This window comes from Arachis hypogaea, chromosome 12 (genome assembly GCF_003086295.3).
Source record: "Arachis hypogaea cultivar Tifrunner chromosome 12, arahy.Tifrunner.gnm2.J5K5, whole genome shotgun sequence".
NCBI lineage: Eukaryota > Viridiplantae > Streptophyta > Magnoliopsida > Fabales > Fabaceae > Arachis > Arachis hypogaea.
In genome coordinates, this window is record NC_092047.1 from 16,682,515 (window position 1) to 16,706,435 (window position 23,921).

General features: G+C 34.9%; 1 protein-coding gene across 5 annotated transcripts; it reads right to left on the reverse strand.

Annotated features, from left to right (window-relative positions):
• Positions 1-4,376: 4,376 nt before the first annotated feature.
• LOC112727000 (large ribosomal RNA subunit accumulation protein YCED homolog 1, chloroplastic) lies at positions 4,377-8,294 on the reverse strand. Of its 5 annotated transcripts, none has more exons than XM_072208913.1 (4): positions 7,822-8,294; positions 6,445-7,716; positions 5,746-6,321; positions 4,377-4,917 (listed from the first exon to the last, which is right to left on the reverse strand). In XM_072208913.1, the coding sequence occupies exons 3-4, from the start codon at positions 6,294-6,296 to the stop codon at positions 4,503-4,505; spliced, it is 966 nt and encodes a 321-aa protein (XP_072065014.1). In that variant the 5' UTR covers positions 6,297-6,321; positions 6,445-7,716; positions 7,822-8,294; the 3' UTR covers positions 4,377-4,502. The 5 variants fall into 5 exon arrangements, with proteins under 5 accessions (XP_072065014.1, XP_025632366.1, XP_072065013.1 ...); XM_025776581.3 differs by having other exon boundaries at positions 6,445-6,491; positions 7,822-8,177; XM_072208912.1 differs by having other exon boundaries at positions 5,746-7,716.
• Between the last annotated feature and the right edge of the window lie 15,627 nt (positions 8,295-23,921).

Below are 23,921 nucleotides of genomic sequence, written 5' to 3' on the forward strand. Positions count from 1 at the left end.
CATAGTAAAGTCTAGAAATATGATTTTTGCATAAAAACTAATAAAAATATAATAAAAAGTAACTAAAACATACTAAAAACTACATGAAAATATCACCAAAAAGCGTATAAAATATCCACTCATCAATCCCTTTTTTTTTCTTGGACATATGAGAATTGAGAACGTACCTCTTGGACATATGAGAACGTACCTCCTGGGTAGATGCAAGGGTTGTGGTTCACCCCACTTGCTCTAGGTTGGTTGGTTGAGGCTCCTTGGGTAGATGCAAGGGTGTGGTTTACCCTATTTGCTCCAGGTTGAGATGATTTTGAGCTTCCTGGGTAGATGCAGTAGTCAAACCACTTGCTCCAAGTTGGTAATTACAATTGATCTTAGTCTTTCTGGGCAAACGCAGTGACTTACCCCCACTGGTTCTAAGTTGAGATTTGAGGTTCCCTTGACCCGGCCTGCGCGATGAATGATTGAATATTTATATATGCATATGCTTTTGAGATTACGTGCTGCTGGGATTGTCCAGGGTTCGCTACCGGACATGTTGGATTTGGCTGGATAACTGACAGATGATATCATCAGCCATTGGGAAGACATGCATCATGCGCATTTGTATGATTTGTTTGAGTATGCATGTTTTGACTTGCCTAATTGATTATTTGTATTTATGTGCTACATGACTTAAATGGCATATCTGTTCAATTAATTGTGTATTACTTGTATGCTTTGTATGTATTTGACCTTGAGAGATCCCTCAGGCGGTGGAGGAGAGTTGAGGGTTGTTACAATTAGTGATTGGGAGGTTTATAGAGAACTGAACTTGAAGGGATAGATTAGAATCCCTAGGTAGAGTTACCATATTTCTTGTTTAGTGAAAACTCTAGATTTTGATATGGGTTGTAGAAGTTTAGGATTGCCTTCGACTTCATAGAGCATTATATCTTATCTATTGGGCACTGTTACCATGCTGGAAACCTTGGATTTCTCATTCCATACGTGTTGTTATTTTTCTGATGCAAGACGTGAGACACCTTGCTAAGCGTGTTGGAGACTCTTTGGGAGCGAAGATATACATTTTGGGCTTTTTATATTATGTATTTAGTTATATATGTGTACTTTCTCTGCTTTTGTATAAAACATGTTTTGTCCCTCTTAGAGCATGACTTTGGAGAACTAGGATTTGTATTTGTTATATATATATATTCTAGCCAGCCTTTACTTCACAGGTCGAGTCTAGAATTTGACTATGTAACTATCTTTTGGAACTCTAGTTATATGTATGCCTCTTTGGTTTTCTGTATAAGCCTTCCATCTTAACGCCTTTCAAGTGTGACGCATTTTCAGTCTTGCTTTGTTCACCTTTTCTTTCAAGACTCTTAGTTAAACTATTCTTCATATATATCTATGGCTGTAATTTTGTTTTTAAAGGTCGTGGCAGCTCACCACCTTTGATTTACGACCTAGGCGTAAAGTTCTGTGTTGTAGAGTGTTACATTAAATTATTTATTAATTTTTGAGATTTTACATGTATGAAAAAGTATAGTAGAACAACACTTTTTCTTAACAACATAAACAATAAGTTAAAATAGAAAAAATTAATTTTAATTTTAAAAATTAAATTTTGAATTAATTAGGTTTAATCATAATAAAAGAAAAGTTAATTTTAATTTAAAAATCAAATTTTGAATTAATTATGTTTAATCATAATTTTGAATATATTTTTTTTATTTTTGCTGCAATCCCTCTCTTGCAATTCTGTGCCACTGCCGCCGCTGCTATATCGCAATCCCACCCCCCGCAGCTGCTGTCTCGTTACTTGTTTCTTATCAACTAAGTCGGATGTTCATTTTTACTATATATGCGGATAGTTCTTTTCATTCTAAAATGAATGTGTTAATTGAAAAATATTTTCGATTAAGGTGCGTTGATTCGAAGCAAAGAAACAGTCAAAAATATAAGTAGTTGTCGAAAGGGTACACGCACAGATATTCGAGATCGGTAATCGAACAAGATATTCGAATAAGTGGATCGAACAACTATGATAGTGGAGAAGTTAAAGGCTTCCATCACATGAGGGAATCATGGGTAACGTTTATAGGCAAAAGAGCGGGAATGGTTAACAAGGAGTGTGCATTCAAGTCTATGGTTCTGTAATTAATTGTCAGTTACAAAAGTAGATTATAAATACTAGAAAGTTTTAGGGAATAAGGGTTGGAACTTTAACTCAGAAAAACACTCAAGCACACTCACATCCTAGAGAATCCTTGAGTCTGCGATCGAGTAACTTTTTTCTGTAGGATTCCTTCCATGTTTTCATTCTTTTAATTTATCTTCTTGTAAACTTTATTTTTCAAGCAAATTTATCTTTCAAATACTCTTTATCTTCAATGTCCAATTTACATTTCTGCATTTTTAATTTTTAAGTCAAAGATCTTTGACTCAGTCGAAGGCATTTTATTGCTTTCTTTTAATTTCAAACGCAATTCTTTATGATTTCAGTACATCTTCTTTTTCAAAAACTTCATCTTTTCGTTTCTTTTATTGTTCTACAAATTTTAATTTATCTTTACTCTCAATACTCGTCTAATCGAAGATACTTTGATGCACTTTTAGAAAATTGGTACCTGCAAAGAGGAGTAGGTTTTGCTCTCAGACCACTAGATATCGAACCACCATCGATTTGCTAAAAATCCACAAAACAGAATGTTTATTTGGGTATACCATTGGCATTTTACTTGATTTGCTTGGTTTTGCATGCATATACTCCGCAGGATGTTCATTTTACTATGTATGCAAATGGTTCTTTTCACTAAGATGTGGATGTTCATTATTAAACACCACTCAAAGAAACCCTCAATTTCTTCTCCCTCCAATGTATGGTTTGAAAAAAAAACATGTACGAATGCGATAAAAACACAAATGACTCATGGTAGGGATGTTGGTGGTGCAGTGATGGACCGGGTCGGATTTAGCCATTGAAAACGTGCGGCAGGAAGGATGATCAGCGCTGGTTCGAGGCTGCGGCAGCGACCACGCTGGGCAGGGATGTGGCGTTGGGGAGGATGCTGGGCAAAGGTGCGTCGGGGCAGTGACGGAACAGAAAAGGGGAAGGTGACTTCGTTGTGGTGCGGCGAGCAAATGTAACGCTAAGAAGCTTTGTGCCGGCGACAGTGAGCAGCGCCAAAGGGGAGGCGGCGATGAGCATCGTCATAAGGGACTGCGGCGGTGGAATGGTTGTGGTGAAACTAGGATTTATGATAGGTAAAGGTGAAAATAAGTAAAGGAAAAGTATATGTAGACAATAAAAATACTAAACAATATGAACAATAGATATATTTGATGTTTAATTCACTAGGTGATCCTAATATTAAAATTTAGGTGGGTAATTTAGGGGTGTAATGTGTTTTTACTTTATTGGACCAATTTTAGAGTCTATTGTTCACAAAAATTATTGTCTACCTAACAAAGTTCATAAGTAAAGGTGTTATTGGACCTGCAGATGCAACCTGTTGTTCACGTTGTTCATAATTCCTGTTGTCTACCTAGCGAAATTGATTATGTATTTATGTGTTATGTATTAATTTCAACTATGTTGTGCTGCAAAAGGGTGGGTAGGCCGTGGAACAAGAATTCTACATCGTCTATGATCACGAGTTCACAAATCATCCCGCGAGCCTTTTTCCTGGTGTGATGCCGAAACAAAATGGTAGCAGATCAGACAACGAAGGAGTTTTTTAGGATTTGACGTAACAAAATTATGTTTTGCTACTCTTTCAATTGGAAAAAAAAATTATATATGAACATATTAGTAATATTTTACGTATTCGAAATTCGTATATATTTGGGTGATAAGATTCCCCGAGGTTTTTAATTTGGGCACCAACAAAGAGAAAGGAATTGCAAGACACCCATCAAAAACATAATAGCCCACAATATATTTATGATATATATCCCGACATCCATCTTAATCATCTTTGTTATTTAAAGGGCAAGGTTTAGGTCATGGATTATTATTGACGAGGCCTTAGATTTCCTATTCCAACAATAGGCTAATTTTTTTCACTGTAGAAGTGAAATGAATGATATATCTAACATTGTAATTTTTGGTGTTTGAACTAAAATGGAAGGTGTATACTTAAGATTGGAGATTGTCCAATTGGGGATTGTCTAATTTATTGGGATTCCTAGGATTAGGAGTTGTCAAATCCACCTACCAAAAACAAATAAAAAAAACTAAAATGGAAGGTCCAATTTATATATTTCAAATTTTTTTAATCTTTTCAAAACAAAGCTCTCCAACAATTCACAATCTAAAAAAATATTACTATCAACCCAATATAAAAGAAAAATGCTTAGAATAATGTCGAATATTGTGTGAGAATTAATTTTGGCCTGTATAAGAATTAAATTCATTACTCTTTTATCGTTGTGTACCACTGTACCGACTAGCACATTAATATCTATTTGAAAAATATTATTACATGGTTCAGCCTAATGAACCTGTACATATGTTACAACTGCATCTGCTCTTTTAAATTTCCAAGAGGGCCAAAGCCTTTTTTATCTTTCACTTCCTCCTGGTTACAATTACAATCGTCGGTGTTTAAGTTTTGGCCACATTTCATGCAAATGCCTTTGCACCCAGGATCACAAACTGAATTCATGGTAATCTCAAGATGCACCATGTCTCTTATGTTCTTTGAAATGTCGATTTCTTTGTCTTCCAGGGGAAAATGCAGCCTATCGTCCAAATCGATTAGGGCATCATTGTCCTCATCGACATCCTCACCACTGTTTCCAAAGGCTGTATATATGTCTTCCCCATAAATAACACCCAGATCAATAGTCTCTGGTTCTTCAATGGGTTCTTCAGTGAGTAAAAGAGAGAACTCGGAGAATATACACTCAGCAGATGGCATGCCACACCTTCAACAGAGAATGATATTGAAACAAAGTTGTTAAATTGAAAAGAACAATAAAAACAACTGAGATGGATAAAGGAATGCTTATTAGGGGATAAAAAATATATATATATTTTTCACAAAACACACCAATCATATTTGTTCTGTTCTGTTATTGATGAGGGGAAAGATGGTTAGCCATAAGTGGAAAGAAAACCAATAATTGTATTTTACTACTAGCAATGATGATATGTATTATTAATGCTTGCAAAAAAATTCTACTACCTTAGTAGTCACCTAGAACCTGTTCTACTTCAGTAGTTAGCTCAATCAATGAAATAGTGGAGCGGAGAGGATACACCAACTTCTGTGCTTACCTCCCACACTTGAATCTTTATAAGACAAACAGAATAATATATAAAGATACACTTATGACATCCCTTAAAAATAAATAAATAAATAAGATACTTATGTTGCCATTATTTTCTCTTTTTCCTTTTAAAATGTAGGGAGCAATCTATCTTGTACCACGCAGACTTTAGCAGTAAAGAGCTGGTAACAGCGCCCTCTTTGAATCTAGCAGCTGATTAAACTTACTGGCCTGCAAATCTTATGCAAACCAGCTCGGCCAGCTGCATATAGCAATCAATTACTTTGTTTAAGCAAAATTGTCTCAACAGGTTCATCTTCTATGGCATACTTAGATGGAGTTAAACAATTTATAAACCATGATCAGGATAACGATTACTATGTTGTTATAACTTCACTATATAAAAGCACAGATTAAACCACAGCATAATGAATGCAAAGAAAATTTCAGACATGTTAATGAGCAAAGTCACAAGGGTAGTACCTACTGCAAAGAAGACCAATGACAGTTTTTATGATCCCATCAAGCCTCAATTTTTTCTTCTTCCTATTCACATCTATTGAGATCTGAACAGGAGTTCCATTAGGATAGTCCTTCACGGCTTTTGTGACCCGCAATCCCATGACAGAAGCCCTATTTTTCGATAAATCTGTGGAAAGATTTCCTAGACCTAAACTCTCCAAGGTAGTGCAGTACTCCACATGTGAAATTGATGCGTTTCTCTTATATATAACAGCACCTTCCCATGGTGACCCAGTAGATTCAACTTCATCATCATCATCCCAATCCATAGACTCATCAATAAATGACTCAAAATCATCAAGTCCCTTGCATTTAGCAGTATACTTATGCAGCACATTTGGTTCAATTCTACAGTTTGTATATAAATGTCTGGTTTTACTATTTGAAACCAGTTTATTCCAAAAAGGGGTGAAGGAAACATATGCAATTTTATGCTGGGAGTTTACATTACAAGTCTTCCATTGAGAAAATTGTAAAGGGACTGCAGAGGATGAGGGGATAAGAAGTGACATTTTCAGGTTCCAATGATTGATAAACCTAAAAAATCAAACTCTGATTTGAAATTCCAACAATTATGCAAAAGCAATAGTTTCTACGTAAGGCTATATCAGCATTCAGTAGCTATTTCTTCCCAAATAATTTTGCAGTATACTGACTCACAATATTTGTGCTTATGTAAAGCAGCTACAGTTGACAGGAACTGTATTCTGATAAAGAAGAAGGATAGACAACAAGTGAAAGTAATTATTAGCGTTAAATGTTGCAAATGGGTATAAAAAGGGAAATTTACAACCGGGTGAATTGTCGGAACCGAACCGGTGATCGAACCGTTCAGGTTACTAGTTCACTAGTTCACTAATTCAACCGATAAATCGTTGGTTGAATCGGTCCCACATATATCAACAATATAAAATAATCAATTAAAAAGTGTTAAACCTAAATTAATAGAAAATACATAACAACAATCAATATGTAAAACTACCTAATAGGAAAATTTCAATTAGCATTAAACCTACATTAAAACAACTAAATAAGAATAACAATCAAATATTAGACCTACATTAAAACAGCATCAATCAAGTATTAAACCTACTTTAAAACAGCAATAATCAAGTATTAAAACAGTAACAATCAACGACAAAAATCCAAGGTTCTGAAAACCAGACCGATCATCAAACTGCTCTAGTTACTGATTCACTGGTCCAACTGGTCTAACCAATGGTTCAACTGGAAGAACCGTTTTAGAATAAAATAATAAATAAATTATAAATAAACATCCAAAAATATAACTATAGTCTAATATAAATATTAAAATATTTTCCAAATTTAAAACACTACATAAAATGTCCTCATCCAAATCCATATGATCTTATCAAAATACAAACTCAAGTTAAATAGTGAAAAGAAATATCAAATATTAAATGCCAACATAAAGATTTATCAATCATCAAAATTCGCAAGACCTTGTTGCAAACCACACTAACAGCAGCTCTCAAAGGATAAACCCAATCAAAAACACCCTTAACAAGAGACTAAACAGAGCATAAAGTAACCACACTAAACCTGAAATCAATACAGATAAACAAAAATAAAAAATTTCAATAATGATTTGATTTCTATTTTTTGCAACAGCAAGAAAATTTCAACAGAAATTTTAGAAATTGAAAAAACAGCAGCAGTACAAAATCAATGAGCAGAAGCACAAAATTTTCATTAATTATTAGATTTCCATGTTTAGCAGCAACCAAATTTCAATAAAACTTTCAGAAATTAAAAACACAGCAGCAGCACAAAATTTGAATAATGATTTCCTTTCCATTAATCGATTCACAAATTTTGCTCCAACCAGCAGGAAAATTAGCATTATCACCAACAGACAAATAGATTGACAAGCAGTTTACTTTATTCCCTTTTGGATGTATACGAATCCGCCTAAAAAAACAAATCCAAAGCATATATATATCATAAATAAAACAATGTACCAAAGAGAATGCCTTTTCCACAATACATATATAGGAGTTGGTTGCAAGCAAGTACCATGAAAGCAGTGCCACTAGCCTTCGACGGAGAGACGGAGGGCGAGCGGCGACACGACGGCGAGCTGCTCCAAGCCTCGAACAGAGAAGTCAGGGACGCTGGGGACGACGTTCCGAGCTACAGCCAACAAGAGAGGGCTTGGGTTCGGAAAGGGGGAAGGAGAAAGCCACGGACGGCGGTGACAACAGGGACGGCGGCGGCACTGCGGCAGAACCGTTGAGGAGGAAGCTAGGGTTTTGGGCTTCAGATAGGGGTGAGTGAAGGGGTGGGGGGCTGACCGGGTGGGTTTTACTTTTATTACCCAATTTTCCGTTGGACTTTGTGTTCCCACACATTTTCTCTCTCTCTCCCTTGTTGGCATTTTTCAACACTACTATTACTTCTTATATGAGGCCTCCAGCGCAGGCATTAAATGAGCTTCATTCTCATTATCATCGATACATTCATTTTCGAGATGCATGTTTTTTCAATTCATTCTTATAATATCTTAGTTATGGTACTTATTATTTTATTAAAGTCATTATAAAAAATATTTATCCAAAATATAAAGTAAATGTTAATTATTTTTAATCTTTTGATGTGTTAAAATTTTTTCATTCCACTCTCAAAGTAAAACTAATAAAGTAATACTCTTAAAATGTTCTTTAATTCAGTTCATCTTTCATGTAGATGTAGTTGTATTAGATAATGATGAATTTGACACACTTTTATGTCAAGAGTACTCTATGTGCTTTTAAACATACAGTGAATGATAAAACTTAAGAAAGAAGGAGGCTCTAGTTAGCTTCTGTAAGTGTTGATATGTCAGAAAGAAAATTTATTGAAAGTAGATGTCAAGGCATACTAAGTACATAGATAAGAACACTAGATATTTTCATAATTTAACATCAGCAAGAAGATGGAGTAATCAAATTGATGCGTTGGCGATAAGTGGCAGATTGGTGAGGAATTAAGTCAGGATTAAGATTGCATTAAGAGATTTTTACAAGAACTTGTATCATCAGGAAGCGTCACCTTTGGTAGGTATTCGGGATGATCTAGTTAACAAGATACAGGAAGATGAGGCTACAGACTTAGAGAGGATGCATTCGGCTGACGAAATAAAGGAAGCAGTTTGGGATTGCGAGTCGTCTAAGACCCTTGGCTGTGATGGCTACAATATGAACTTCATTAAGAAGTGTTGGGGGAAAATTGGTCCTGAGTTTACTGCAGCTGTCATGGATTTCTTTCAGTTAGCTGAGCTACCAAGAGATTCTAATGTTACATGGGTAGCTCTGGCTCCGAAGTTTGTGGGAGCAAGGGAGATTAAAGATCTTCGGCCGATTAGCATGGTAGGGTGTGTATATAAAGTCATTTTGAAAGTGTTGGTACGGAGAATGGGAAGGGTAATGCCGGGCTTAGTAGGGGAGACTCAGAGTGCATTTGTGCAGGGGAAGAAGATTCATGATGGGACTTTAATCGCGTGTGAAATTGTGCAGTGGTTGAAGCAAAGAAAGAAGAAATTAGCAATAATCAAACTGGACTTCCAGAAAGCTTACGATAGAGTCAAGTGGAAGTTTGTGGATATTATATTTCAGAAAATGGGTTTTGGGCAAAGATAACGAGGGTGGATCAAGGAATGTGTGTGCACGACGTCTATATCACTTTTGATAAATGGCTCGCTTTCTAAATCTTTTAAGATGGAACGGGGCTTACGATAAGGGGATCCTCTTTCTCCGTTTCTTTTTGTTCTTGTTGTTGAGGTCATTCATAAAATGGTAGTAGAGGTAGTAAGACATGGAAGAATTTCTCCTTTGTTGGTTGGAAAAGGCAATATTGAGTTGTCTCACTTGCAATTTGCGGATGACACAATACTTTTTTGCCCACCGGAGGAGGAGACCATCTGCAATTATAAGTAGCTTGTTGGGGGTGTAAAGAAGCAACGTTGCTAGTCAAATATCTTGGTATTTCTTTGGGAGCGAATCCGAGATTGGTCAAGACATGAAATCCTATTATAGACAAAGTAGAAGAAAAACTCAATTTGTGGAAAGCCAAAACAATTAATAAAGCTGGTAAGCTGGTACTCATCAAATCTGTGCTTAATAGTCTGTCGGTTTACTACCTTAGCTTATATAAGATGCCCAAAGCAGTAACAAATAAGTTGATATCTTTGCAAATGAGGTTCTTGTGGAGTAATAAGGACAGAAGGGATGGGATACCTTTGATGAGGTAGAAAATTGTGCAAGCTTCAAAACGCTTCGGGAGTTTAGGGGTGGGCGATGCAGTGCTCTGGAATACAGCATTATTGTTCAAGTGGTGGTGGTGGTTTTCAAAGGAAGATTGCCCATTATGAAAGAAAATTGTGTGCTCTTACAATGACTTGAATCCAAATGTCATTCTTTCTTGTCAGTCGGTTCCTAAAAACAGTGGTTTGTGGAGGGACATTTGTCAGTTGCGAATAAGAAAACAGCAGGTGAGAGATAAGATGGTCAGAGGGTTATTATTAGAGTTAGGAGATGTTAGAAGAATTTGTTTTTAGGAAGATAATTGGCTACCATGTGGTGTGTTGCATGATATATTCTCAAGACTTTTTTCGGTTTCAAACCAAGTCGGATCTGTAATAGGAAATTGTGTGTTCTAGGATGGGTTAGAGTGGATATGGAACTTTCATTGGAGAAGGGTACTATTCCAATGGGAGTTGGAATTAGTTAACCAACTTCATGAGGTTCTACAATCTGTCAGGTTAACAAGTGAGAGGGAGCACAGAATAGTATAAAAATTTGATAAATTAGGAGTATATTCTACTAACTCATTTGTGCAGGTTTTGCAGGCTCTCCCGGAGGACATTACGAGTTATAGTTTCACTATATCTATATGGAGAGGACTAGTACCACCAAGAGTTGAGCTATTCACCTAGTACAACTCTTCTATTAGAAAATCAGTGTAACCTAAATTGATTTATGTATAATTTTATGTCTTCTACTAAATCATTTTAATTCGACCGATTTATATGGTGACGAACTCTTAGAATAAATCGGTTTATTTAAAATGATTTATTATCAGGAACAGACGTACGTGTCTCGTTGTGGGGGCAAGCGCTCCACTACAATTTGAAAATTTTAAATAGTATATGATAATAATATTTATTTGTCCCCACTAAATTATTGAATTTGACTCCATAATAATATTTTATTTTATTTTTGGTACTTCATAACTAATTTAAAAATGTCATATTAATATTAGAATGATCAATTCACAATTTAAATAAAATTTGTATTTTTTTTAGAAATCGACTCGAAAGAGTATTATTTATCTTTTTTTTATATTAGTTTTAATTTTTTTCTGTAACAACTATATAACATGAATGTGTAGTATTATTCTATATAAAAAGAGAGATATTTCGATTGTATTATTAAAAAAAGTTACTTAATTTTTTTAAAATATGAAATGTAAATAATAAAATTTTTAATTATATATTATTATTTAAATTACTATTTTAGTATTTTAATTTATAAATTAAATATTTTAAAAACTAATCATGTTATAACTACATAAAAAATAACTACATGTATATATATTGAAATAAAAAATACATATTAAAAATAAATTAAACAATATATATATATATATTTATATACAAATATATAATAATTAATGAATAATTTAATAACTAATTTTTATATACACATAATATTTTTATTATATATATATATATATATATATATATATATATATATTACTTTCACTATCAAAATTTTTTAGATTCGTTGCTTTACTATGCTCTTATACTAAATCATTTTAAGTGAGATCAATTTATATAAAGATATTTTTAAAACGAATGTTAAAATAGGACAATTAAATAATATTGATAACCAAACATTTTAAAACAATGATTTGCCCTTATATTGTTGTGTTTGTGGTGTTTCTTTAAATAATTTTTGGGTAAAAATGACATATGAGAGAGAGAATGTCTAAAGCCAGTTGTCATAAAAATTCGTTCTTTTTACAATTCTCACTCAGCGATAGATGCACATATTTTCGCTTGCAGGAGTTGCAAAAATATTAAATAACTTTCGGTGCTTTTTTGTTTGAAACATTAGCAAAAATAAAGACTCAAAATTTCTTACATTTTCGCTAGCACAAAAAAATTATAAATTTTTGCAAAAAGGCACAACCCCCAACTCCAAATTAATAAAATTATAAATGCAAAAATAAAACTAAATGTACAAATTAATAAATTTTATATTTTGATTTATATTGATAAATAATTTTTTTATTTAAATAAAAAAAGCACAACCCCCAACACCAATAACAATCCCATTAACAAATGGGCAACAAGAATAAGAATCATTACTCCACTCAAATAAAGATCCAAAGTTTTATTGGCTAAATTGATACAATTTTTTGGGACTATTTTGTAATTATAATCAGATTAAACCATCAAAAATAACTACAAAAGATTGATTTGCTGACTAAAGTAACCATGGAAGATGATAATTCCTCAAATACCTACAATTGAGATTTGCTTCGTTTATCAAATGTGACCAAACGTTAATAAAATGTTATTAAATTATATAATATGTCCACATCCATTGCAATGTGGCAAAAAGATGTCTTACGTGGATTAATTTTTTTTAAATTGCATTTATTTAGTTTATTAAAAAAATATTATTCCTTCCAGCATTGAAATTAGAAGAAGTGAAAGAGGTATTACCCCTCTCTTTTGAGCACAAAATCAATCATGCCCTAACAGAGTAGTTTTTCATCTTCTTTTTCTCTAGCGTAATCCCATTGTGCTCTGATTCCATTCCTGCGACGACATTGGAGAAGGAGGTTGCTGCTTATCCAACGGACCGTGTTTAGAGGCGAACTCTGTCACACTTGAAGACTCTATGAGGTAATACTTTTATGAACTAAGTCATTCGATGATTGTAACCTCTAAGTTATAAGAGTTGTTTGTTCAATGTGAAAAAATTAGTTCTGTTGTTGTGGTTATTTTTTATAGGATTTGGATTTGTGGTAACTTCATTATATTCTTGTTCCTCTATTTAAGCTGTATAATTTTTTATGGTTCGAATATTGTGGTAATTATTGTTCTTGAAACCAAATTGATAGTGAAGTTAGGTACCATGATGGTTAGAATTTGAGTAACTTGGAGTTTGTGAGATTGCCACTAATGGTAGATTTTTTTATTCTTTTGTGTAGATGGCTACATTACATATCACTTTGGAGATATATCACAGAGAAAAATTTGAGAAAATAAAAGATGGAAAAACTGTGTATGTAGGTGGAGAGAAATCTGAAATTCGAAGGGTCAATGTTGATACTCTTAATAGGTTTTTTATCAATGACCTCCTTAGAGATATAGGATACACCATGATCAATAAATGCTATTGGTTAGTGCCTGGAATGGAGCTTAATGGTGGTTTAAAGTTATTAAGGAGTGATAAAGACATAATAGAGATGTATGAAGCTGCATTAAGGAATGATAGTAGGATTTGTATATACACTGAGCACCCAATAAGCTTGCCAGAAGTTGTTGAAGACGGTGGTGGTAATGTTGCATCTCCTTCAAAGGGGAGAAAAAAGAGTTGTGCAAAGAAGACTCCAACTCTTAGAAAAAGAAGGCTACGAAGATGGCCAACACAATTGATCATCCCAAAGCCCAGCCCACCACACAGTCAGGTACCAGGCCCAATAGCCAACTTAATCAACATCTCAATATACAACCCAACACTCAGCCCAATACACAAGCAAGGACATCATTATCACAAGGCAGAAATTTTCTTAGCCAACCCACCACAACCATAAGACGGTCTAGTAATCCCATACAGCAACAAGAAGCCACAAATACCTTAAATTCACAACACAATTCTAGTTCTCAACCTTTTCATGCTGCCCCAACAAGAACTCCGGAGATACTAATAAGGCTCCAAGTATTTTTGTGCCAATTGATGAGGCTAAAGAATATTCAGACCCTGAACCAGGATTACACTGTTATAAGTTTGAGGAGCTTCAAAGTTGTGCAGATTCAGATGAGGAACAACCAGAGGTCTTCCTACAAGGTATTTACTAATATTTTTCAGTGTTCCTTTGATTATTAGTAAGTTAGAAGTTAGAACAATAATTTAATTTTTTTCTGAATTGAATAGTTGTGTGCAAATTACTGTATGATGAATATTAACTAATGAGTGTTGTTCATATATGATTATTTAAGTCAAAATTCAAAGGAAGTTATGATCCTTGTTATATTGCACACCAGTTATTATCCACTACAACTATTTTGTGCACCATGTTATTTATTATACCTTTGATAATCATATGCTTCAATTTTTTCTACTACATAGGTAATGCTGATGCACCGGTTGGACAAGTTAGGCTTGAAGTAGGTATAGAGTTTGAATCTTTAGAGCAATTTAAGAGGGCGGTGAGAAAGTTTAATATCAACTTATGGAGGAGTATTTTTTTTCCAAGGGTGGATAGTACAAGAGTGAAGGTGTTGTGTTGGGATGAGAACTGTCCTTGGCAGATATACTGTGCTAAGAGAAATTATCCCTTGAGCTATCAGGTGAAAACATTTGTGAACGAGCATACTTGTTGCAGGGTTGTGCATAATCAGTCTGCTAATGGAAAGTGGGTTGTAGATGAGTTGGAGCAGCAAATTAGGGTGCAGCCAATGATGACTGTTTGAGAGGCTGAGGATTACTTTAAGAAAGAGTATGATGTTTTGTTGAGTGAAAGAAAAATTTGTAGATTGATGGCAAAGGCAAAAGAAAGAATTGAAGGTAGTGAGAGAGCACAATATGCAAGACCGAGAATATGCCATGGAAATTTTGAATACCAACCCAGGATCCACTGTGAATATATGCACCACCAATGCCAGATTCAACTGTCTTGTTCAGAAGAATATATATTTGCCTAAATGCGTGTAGAAAGGCTTCCTTGCTGGATGCAGACCGTTTATTAACTTGGATGGGACCTTCTTGAGAGGATACTATGGTGGACAACTGTTGACGACTGTTAGTCAAGATGCGAATAATCACATTTACCCCATCGCATATGCTATTGTGGATTCGGAAACCAAAAATAACTGGAAATGGTTCCTTCAACTTTTTGCAAGATGATTTGGGTGATCAGAGGAATAACTATTGGACGTTTATGTCAGATCAACAAAAGGTACAATATTTAAAGTGTTTATACATTTTTTTGCATATAAACATGTCACCTGAAGTTACAAAGTGTTTATACATTTTTTCAGGGTCTTATTCCAGCTCTAGAAGATGTTATACCGGGGGCACAGCATAGGTATTGTGCCATGCATATATGGCACAACTTCACAAAGCAGTGGAAAAGCACAGACCTTAAGGGTGCAGTTTGGGTGTGTGTAAGGAGCACCACCTCCCAAGACACGGACACAAGCCATACTCTCATAGCTTTGATTTCATCTTCAATCTTCTTCTCAACCTTCGTGGCCATGTTAACATTTCTCTCCCTGTGGTTTGTTGGAACAATTGTCACATCTTGATTAGCAACATCACATTCAAGCTCATTGAGTCTTCTAATCAAACACCTTGCCAAACTTTGCCATCCCCCATCAATTTCATCAACCCAAACAAAATAATGGCAATCTCGACTCTACAGAAGCCAAAAAATCGAAATATCAGAGATGCAGAAGAACCCTATACTTGTCTAATTATCATAAATAATGTTTCATACCTTCGAAAAGGGGCAACGAATGAACCATCTTCCAGGATTAGTACCGTCAAAGATTCCAACAAGACAACATACTCACCACAGTGACATCTTCCATCCATAATTTTCTTCTTCTTCATCTTCGAATGTGAAGCTCCTGAAAATCTGCTTCCTTCGCTTGTAGTTACCTCTCTCCTTAACATTGCTCAAATTCTATGAGCATAAATTAATTCAGGAATTAGGGTTCTTCGCCTGTAGTTACCTTGGATGCCTGTGCTCGGGTGTAATTTTACCCTACAAAACTTGGGTTCTAACTAAGAAGAACGAAGAATTAGGGTTCAAATTGACCATAAATGATACACGTATGCCTACCAACACGTGTAATCGTCAACATAAACAATCCATGTATGCCACTCTGCTAAGGCTACATCAGACTTGGCTATTTTTGACAAACAGAACAAATCAATTGTGGGTATCTGAGGAGTTATATGATCTTCCATGGTTACTTTTGTCAGCGAATCAATCTTTCATGATTACTTTTGGTGGTTTAGTCTTATAATCATTTGAAGATTGGATTTATTAAAAGAACACCAAATTTAATTGAAAAATAAGGTGAAATTGAAGCTCTAGTTTCATTGTGTCATTTTAGCTCTACAAATCAATGTCTTGTAGATTGGATTTTATTCGAGGTGAAGTGCTCTTTGATTTTGGGTAGAGAACACTTTAAAATAGGTACAAATTGGAGCTCAAATTAGGTCTTCAATGGCAAAGCCCAATTCCTCATTTGTCAATTCGATTTGACATTGAAGCTAAAGCAGAAGAAGCTATGATGCGGTCCATTATAAAAATGGCAGAAATGGATTTTTTTAAGGTTTTTTGAAAATCAAATTAATTATCGAATTGTTTTAATTACTGATTTATTAATTTATTAATTTAATTATGATTTAATTAAAATAATTATTTTATAATAAAATATAAATAAATATATTAAAATATAATTATAATTTAGGAAAGTTTTCAAATGATCCAGTTACCTTTATTGGCACTTTGTTATGCCATGCTGCAGTACCGTTGAGATATATAGTTAAAAATATTGATGGTGTAGATTTATTGCAATTATTATGGGCTAGAATCATAAAAAAATGGTGTAGGCTCTTCCCTAAACCTGTTCAAAGCGTGACCTGAAAAGCAACAGGGATATTGACATTGAGGGCAGATGGTGTGTGTTGTCAATTTATAAAGCCGCAGCTGTTAACTCAGCTCACAAGTGGAGCCGTTGGAGTGAGTTGGGTTTTTCTGGACTAAAAGGCACGAGCCTTTGATTTTTTTTTTTACAAGTATTGAGATTGATTGGGCTATGTGAGATTTAAGTATCCATGGCTCTTTCATTAGTGATGTTGTGGAAGAAAGAAACCCTAACCAAAGCCAAACACTGTGACCGCCTTATTCACTCACTTGTTCTTCCAACCCCATTCTTGAATCAGAAAGCAACCCTACGAAGCCTACCCTCTAGACTCCAAAGGCAAAAACAGAAACTTGTTCTTCCAGGACCCTACTGACGGTGAAAGTTGATGACCTACTCAATTGACGGTAGAGACAATAACATATCAACGCCAACCACCCCAAGGACCGGGGGTTGTTTCGTCTTCAGCTGCTGCCGGGAAAAATACTGCAGGAAGGCAGCGATTGATCTGCGGATGGAGACGAATGTTCACGCGGCACTGGTGAGTGCCTACCTTTGGAGACAAATAGCTCATCCCAGTGTGAGCATTCAGCTATCAGGATAACAGAACCAGGAAACCAAATGTGACTGGGCCGGCGGCAACTTACCCAAAGAGGATGACATCTGACGAAGTCCAAGTGAAGGCGCGCTTCCTGTCTTCGGCTTGGCATTTCAAGGAAGGCGAGATCGAGGAGGAGTGTTGGACAGAGTAGTAGCGACGCTGGTGAAGACCCAGGCAAAAGGTCGGATACAGGGGACGACAGGCGAGAAGATAGGCTTCAAAACGGGACAAGGCACTGGTATAGGAGCAGCGGCTGTAGTTTGGGGAAGGAGGATGCATCCAGTGTCGGGTCTAGTACCGGATCGTGTATAGGGTTGAGGGTTCCGATTTTTTGTGGTCTGGGCTTTCTGTTAGCATGTACCCTGACCTAAAAAAAAGTGTAATCTGGTGCGAGGTTTGTGGGTCGTTTTAATTGTGGCATGATTGGTGGGCTTGGGTTTTGGTTCAGGTCGGCTGGAGTTTTGGTTCGGGTAGGATTCCTTTGTCTTATCCGAAGACGAAAAGAACAAAATAGGTGAGTCTAGAAGGTTTCAAGTAACGATAAAAGATAATAAAAATCATATCCTCACTTCAACACAATCAGAATCAGAGATGTGGACTCCATCGTTTCTATAATGCGTCCTGGTTTCCCTCGTAAGTCGTCGGGTCTATGTTCTCCCATTTAGGTGTGTGAATTTGTGCGTTAGTTAATTGAAACTCCATGTAGATTTCATTATGATTTATTGTTTGATTGACTCTGAAACATGTTTGACAGAGGCTGAGAGATATGCATTCGGACGGATCTGAAACACTATCGGATTAGGTGGATGAAATCATGGATGTTAATGTCAGCGATTACCGTTCGAGTGTGCATCGAGGCGAGACAACTGTAGGTGACATAGACCGACATTGAAAAAAATGTAAGTTTAACCACCATTATTTGGAGATCGTGATATTTTAATTTTGGTTATGAAAGAGGTTATTGATTTGTTAAATTTAAATTATTTTATTTATTTTATATAAATATTTTGTTATAGAGTGATGTTGGACTATATGGGATGACTGATGCAGATGCAAAACCAATATTGTTCTACCAGTGCAAAGGCAATTCAGTTGGTGTGTGTCAATTGGCGACGTGAGTGACCATGAATTTCATCCTTCTCTCATTTATTTTTTTAATCAGTTGATGATTGCCTTACAATTAGTTGATAATTACTAAAGAAGTGGATTGGTACTGGTAAATAATCTCATACGTATTTGATTGGTGGTCTAAACTACTGAATAAGTTGATAATTACCTTTGTTTCATGTCGCATGAAAAGTTGCTGGTTTTTCAGTTATCTTTTATTGTCCCACTTGGAGACCAATTTTGTTGCTTGAATGCCCATATTGAATAGTATATGAAATGATGGTAGTGAATTGTGAATTTTGATCGGTTAAAATCTTGAAAGTACACAAAGTATGTGTAGAAAAGCTTCTAAAATTTTTTGTGAGACTTTTTGAATTAAATATATGTGTTTCCGTCCTGGAATGACGATAAATGTAAATGCTTCTAAATGCCTTCATGAAATGTAGTAAAAGAATTTGTGTACCTGAAGATAACTAGATGATACTTCACATTATGAATTTATGTCATTGAAACTTTGAAAGCATATTTAATTTATGAGCATTTCGTGTGGTCCATGCAAACTTTTTGAGCTTTTCTTATTGGCGGAATGGTCTCTTGTTAGGTGATTTATATTTCTGCATAACTTAAAGAAATATATTTCCAAATTAATCTGCAAGAAATATCAAATTTAAGGGAAGTTTTATTCGAAGGTTAATGAAGTATTGGAGGGTTTGTCATGAAAAGTATTAAAACCTTAAAGCTAATGATGGCGTTGGCTTCTTTAAGCATTGTGCTTATTTTAGTCATTTCGTGTGAATCTTATCTAAATTTGTTTTATTAACTTTGTTTCTCCTTAATCAGCGATGCATTTTTTGTGTTCCTTAACTTTGTATGTTTGTTAGGGTGTTGTTTTGACTGAATTCGGATTACATTTGACTGTACCAAATACTTGGAGTAATATTTCTTCGCACAATTTTTTTTCGTTTCTATGGTCTTCATATTTTGGAATTTACGTAGTAGTTACGAATAAAAAGTTGTTGAATATAGATTTGACAAATAATTAGTTTTTGTTGGCAGGTATATTTCAAAACACATTGTAGTATAGCTTGTATAGTCTCAATACGTAATCTTATTAATTGGTAGAACATAATTATTTGCAATTTGTAAGTTTTTTCCTGGTACGTTACATAAATTGTCTTTCTATTCTAAGTATAAGGGTTGAAAAATGAAGCAATTCTTTTTTCTTTATTCACGTTGTTGAAAAGTCTTGTTCGATGGTGAATAATATCTATTAAAGTTTTGATGGCCACTCTTTCTCTAACTCATATTTGTATGTGCAACACATGTGTGGTGACCGTTGTCTTGTAAAAATTATTATTCCTGTAAAAAGCTTTGATATAGTCAGTAAAATTCGAAACTTGATGACAAAATATTTGTTATCTGCTTGTATTATTTTATAGGAAACTTTTCAAATGATCTAGACCATTTTTCTGGAACTCTGATGATCCAATTCTAGTGGCCGTTGGATTTACCAACTAAATAAACATACGGTACTGATTGATCTAGATTTATGTAATGTGATTCATGAAATACTGAGCGTACCATATGAGTTGACCTGATGCTGCGGTTGTCTGCCGTTAGGTGGTTTATAGGGGAGTAGGGGTCATTCATGCCCTTTTATGGCGCTGTGACGGAAGAGTAAGCCAGCTAACGTGTGGAACGACTAGCTGAAAAGTGTATGGGCCAGGATGTTAAATATTTGTAGCATGGGCCTTGTTATTGGATTCGGTCAACTTAAAACACCATTACCCCACCCCCATTAGATAACCTAACTCTCCTAAGTCCTAACCTAGCACAGCCACTGTTAAAGAAACGAGAAACCACCCGACTATCCCAACGCGAAACCCAACCCCAGCCAGCCCTGCCCGCGCCTCCCAGTCCCTCCCAGTCGCGCCGAACTAGCACTTCCCATCCACTCCCAGTCCCACGAACTTGCGCCTTCTAACCCCCTCCGGACAGCCACGAAGCAGCGCGGACCATCCCCTCCCAACAGTGCCAAACCGGCAATCCCAACCCCTCCGACACCAAATATGGAGCCTCCAACTCAGGTATTAATTTGACCGATTTGTTTTCTTTGTTGTCTAATTCAGTGTATTTTTGTTTGAACTTCGTAATTGTTATTGATTTCATTTTGTTTGATTTTTTGCGTTTATTTGAATTTGTGAAATTATTTTGTTTGAAATTGCTGATTATTTGTCATTAACAGTATTTGCAATTAAAAGTTAATACCTAGAAGATGTAGAAGTTCCGGTTGCATGCTCCATATTGATAGAAATTGGTTGCCCTTCAACACACATGCATAATTTAATTGGTCCTACCCTTCTTTATGTCTAATATTTTGCATGTTGAACTTATACAAATGTATTATAAATTTACAGATGATGGAAGCTTCTATTTTGATGGGGAAACTGTTGGTGGGCATGAGCATCAGGATTCCCTTTCCATGACCTCTTCAGTTGTTCAAAGGGTTACTGCATTTGGTTGGTGCAGTTTGTGGAGAAATAAATGTATGTGGAGTATATGTGATTACTGTCCAATTTTTTTAAAGAAAAAACTTTGGGAAAATATAACTTTTGTGTTTTGCCTTTGCATTTAGTAGCTTTCAGGGGATAAAACATTGGCTTTAGTAAAGTTTCTATTGGGCATTGGAGTCCCAGGAAATGCTAACGACTTCTTCAATCAAGTTGAACCGTTAGCTTTTCTAGAGAGCAAAAGGCAAGTGCCTATACAAGTCAATCTATTGTTTAAATTTGTTTTACAACAATATTTCTTTTCCTTCTGTTTCTTGTTCTTCTCAGCTAATGTAACTCTTGACTTATCTTGTTGTAGGGTTACCATCCCGTTGATATTGTCACTTTCTGAAATGTTCTATTTATTAACCACGAAAGTCCAACTTAAGGTATGTAGCTAAGTAAAGTATTTAAAATCTTTGTTTAGCTATAGTTTTACTTTATTAAGGTCTTGGTCCTTGCAAAATTTCTCATATGATATTGGTTCGTATTTTGGATTTTGGTCCTTGCCCTTTAATCACTGTATTTTGTGTAGATCGTATAACAAAGAAAATTTCATGGCTTTGATGGTTATGCACTTATGCCTGTGATTTCAGTAATTAGACCTGAAACATTAGTTCAAATAATTCAGTTAATGTTCATTGTACAAAATTTCTATTGTATTAATCTTATGAATTGTAACTTGGGGTTACTTGTGAAGCAAAATTTGCTAGAACTTCTGTGTAATTTGTGAATCTATGAATTGTATAATTATGTTTATATGATTCTAGTTTTAGCTATGCTTGTCAGTGTTTGTGTCTGTCTTGGATTGTGAATTTGTGATGCTGTGACATGCCTACTTTTGTTTGGCTAATTATTGTTTGGTCCTTTTAGATAGTATTAGCTCTGTGATTTGATTAGTTTTGTTTTTTCTAGTTTTAGTTTTGTATGAGCTTGCTTCAATTTGATATTTTTTGTGTTGAGCACTTGAATACTTTCCTGATTGAATGTGGTAACTAGATTTGAAGGTTCACATATACTTGAAGTCCTTGTTGGATTGGTGAACATGAAAGGAGATATTATCAGTTTAAATTTATTTGGCATTCTATTTCATCTACATTATGACAATTGAAAACAATTTGTCCTGTTATCACTATTATTCTGATTTTTTTTTTAATTTTTGTTCTGTGGTCTTGGTATTTTAGAATTTAGGTAGTGGTTACCAATTAAAAGGTGTTGAATATAGATTTGAGAAATAATTTGTTTTCCTTGGCAGGTATATTTTCCTCCAATGAAGGTGCTTGTTGTATGGCGACATCAATTATTAATCTTCATGAATAGGTACGGTTAGTGTTGACATTTGGTTTTATAGTTGGATTGAAAGACTTCTCTCGAAATGAAGAAATATACATTTTGATATTTACAAAATATTTTGTTTCTTTCTTTGATGATAGTGTTCGATGGTATGCTTTTGATTTGTTGAGAATGATTAAATGTTTTATACATTTAATATTGTCCTTACATTCATAAAGAACCAAATCCTAGTCAGAAATGTATATTTGGTTAAAAATTCTGGTCTTCGAAATTGGATTTCTAAAAGGTGGTTTTCAAACTTTCTTTTTGGTTAACAAACGTGTTTTTAAAAATGGAATTTCTCGGAAAACCTGATTTTTAATTCGGATATTAAAATTTGGATATAAGACAGGTTGATATATAAAACTAGATTTAAATATTAAAACTGGTTTGACACGGGTATTGAATTTTCCATGACTGTTTTAACCGGTTTTCCCTTTTAATCTGGTTCTAGTTTAGTTTTATGAACCCCGAAGGTAAGGAAGATGCACACACACTTATACGTGTTCCTCCCTGGTCATAATAGTTATTTCATTAAAAAATATGCCTCAATTTTGAGAGGACAGTTTTTTTTATTAATTGGACTATTATATCTAACTATAGGTACTTTTCATTGTTGGTGTACATGTCCTTCCAAGGCAGCCGCACCAAGGAAACCGGTCCGTCCAAATTCTTATGTTTGGTCTCTGTCCACACGGAATCACGCAAAGAGCAACTTAAAATAGAGTTGCATCTCCGAATTTCATGACGCATCTCCATCTTGCCTCCTCATCCTCCTCCTTATCAGGAATCGGTTCTTAATATTCCTAATTATTTTTGCGTATGAAATTGTTATAAAGTCAGACATTTTTTCTCAAACGTAATTCTGTTTAGTAGAATCCTATAACAAGACACAATACTCAGGATCCATTTCAATTTCATTCATTCCTATTCATAAGAAAATGTTAGCAATATGTCGACAGAACGAATACTACTAATAGGCTATTCAGTTTTCTTAGTCACTTGTAAATAATTAAACGAGCACGTGTTGCCGAACACAATAGGTCGCATAGATTTTCATAAAAGAATATCGAAAGGGAATTTGAAAACTTGAATATCGTCGGACGTACCAGGACGGGATGGAATAAAAGTAAAATGGAGCAAGACAGAAGATTTTAGCGTTTGTTTGAATGAAGGTCGTTACGGAGTTGTGGGAAGATGAGAAGCGAATTTTCGTTGGAAAGGTACATACATCTTCATGATATCTTCTTTCAGTTGTCCTACCTTATCAATTTCCAAGCATCAGATGCTGTACACATGATTTTGGTTTTTGACTTCGCTGGCCATATCAAGTTGCATTTATTCAGCATATTCTTTTTGTTGGAAAGAAACTCATCCAATTTAATGTTACTGTTTATTTCGTTAATAGATTGGGTAGGTTGTTGTTTCGCAGGTGTGTAGTATTGTAAGTTCTTGTGTTTTCTTTTCGTGTTAGGAAGCTGTCATGACTTTAAGTTTCTAACATTCTTTCTCAACTTTCCATTCTTTAATGATGGTTGAATCATTATCTAACCTTCTCCCTTCTTTTCAGTGTTTTCCCAGCGGGAAGAAAGCCAATCGTGATAACAAAGTGACTCGAATAAAGTTTAATTTGCTTGTAAACAAACTCGGCAGACAA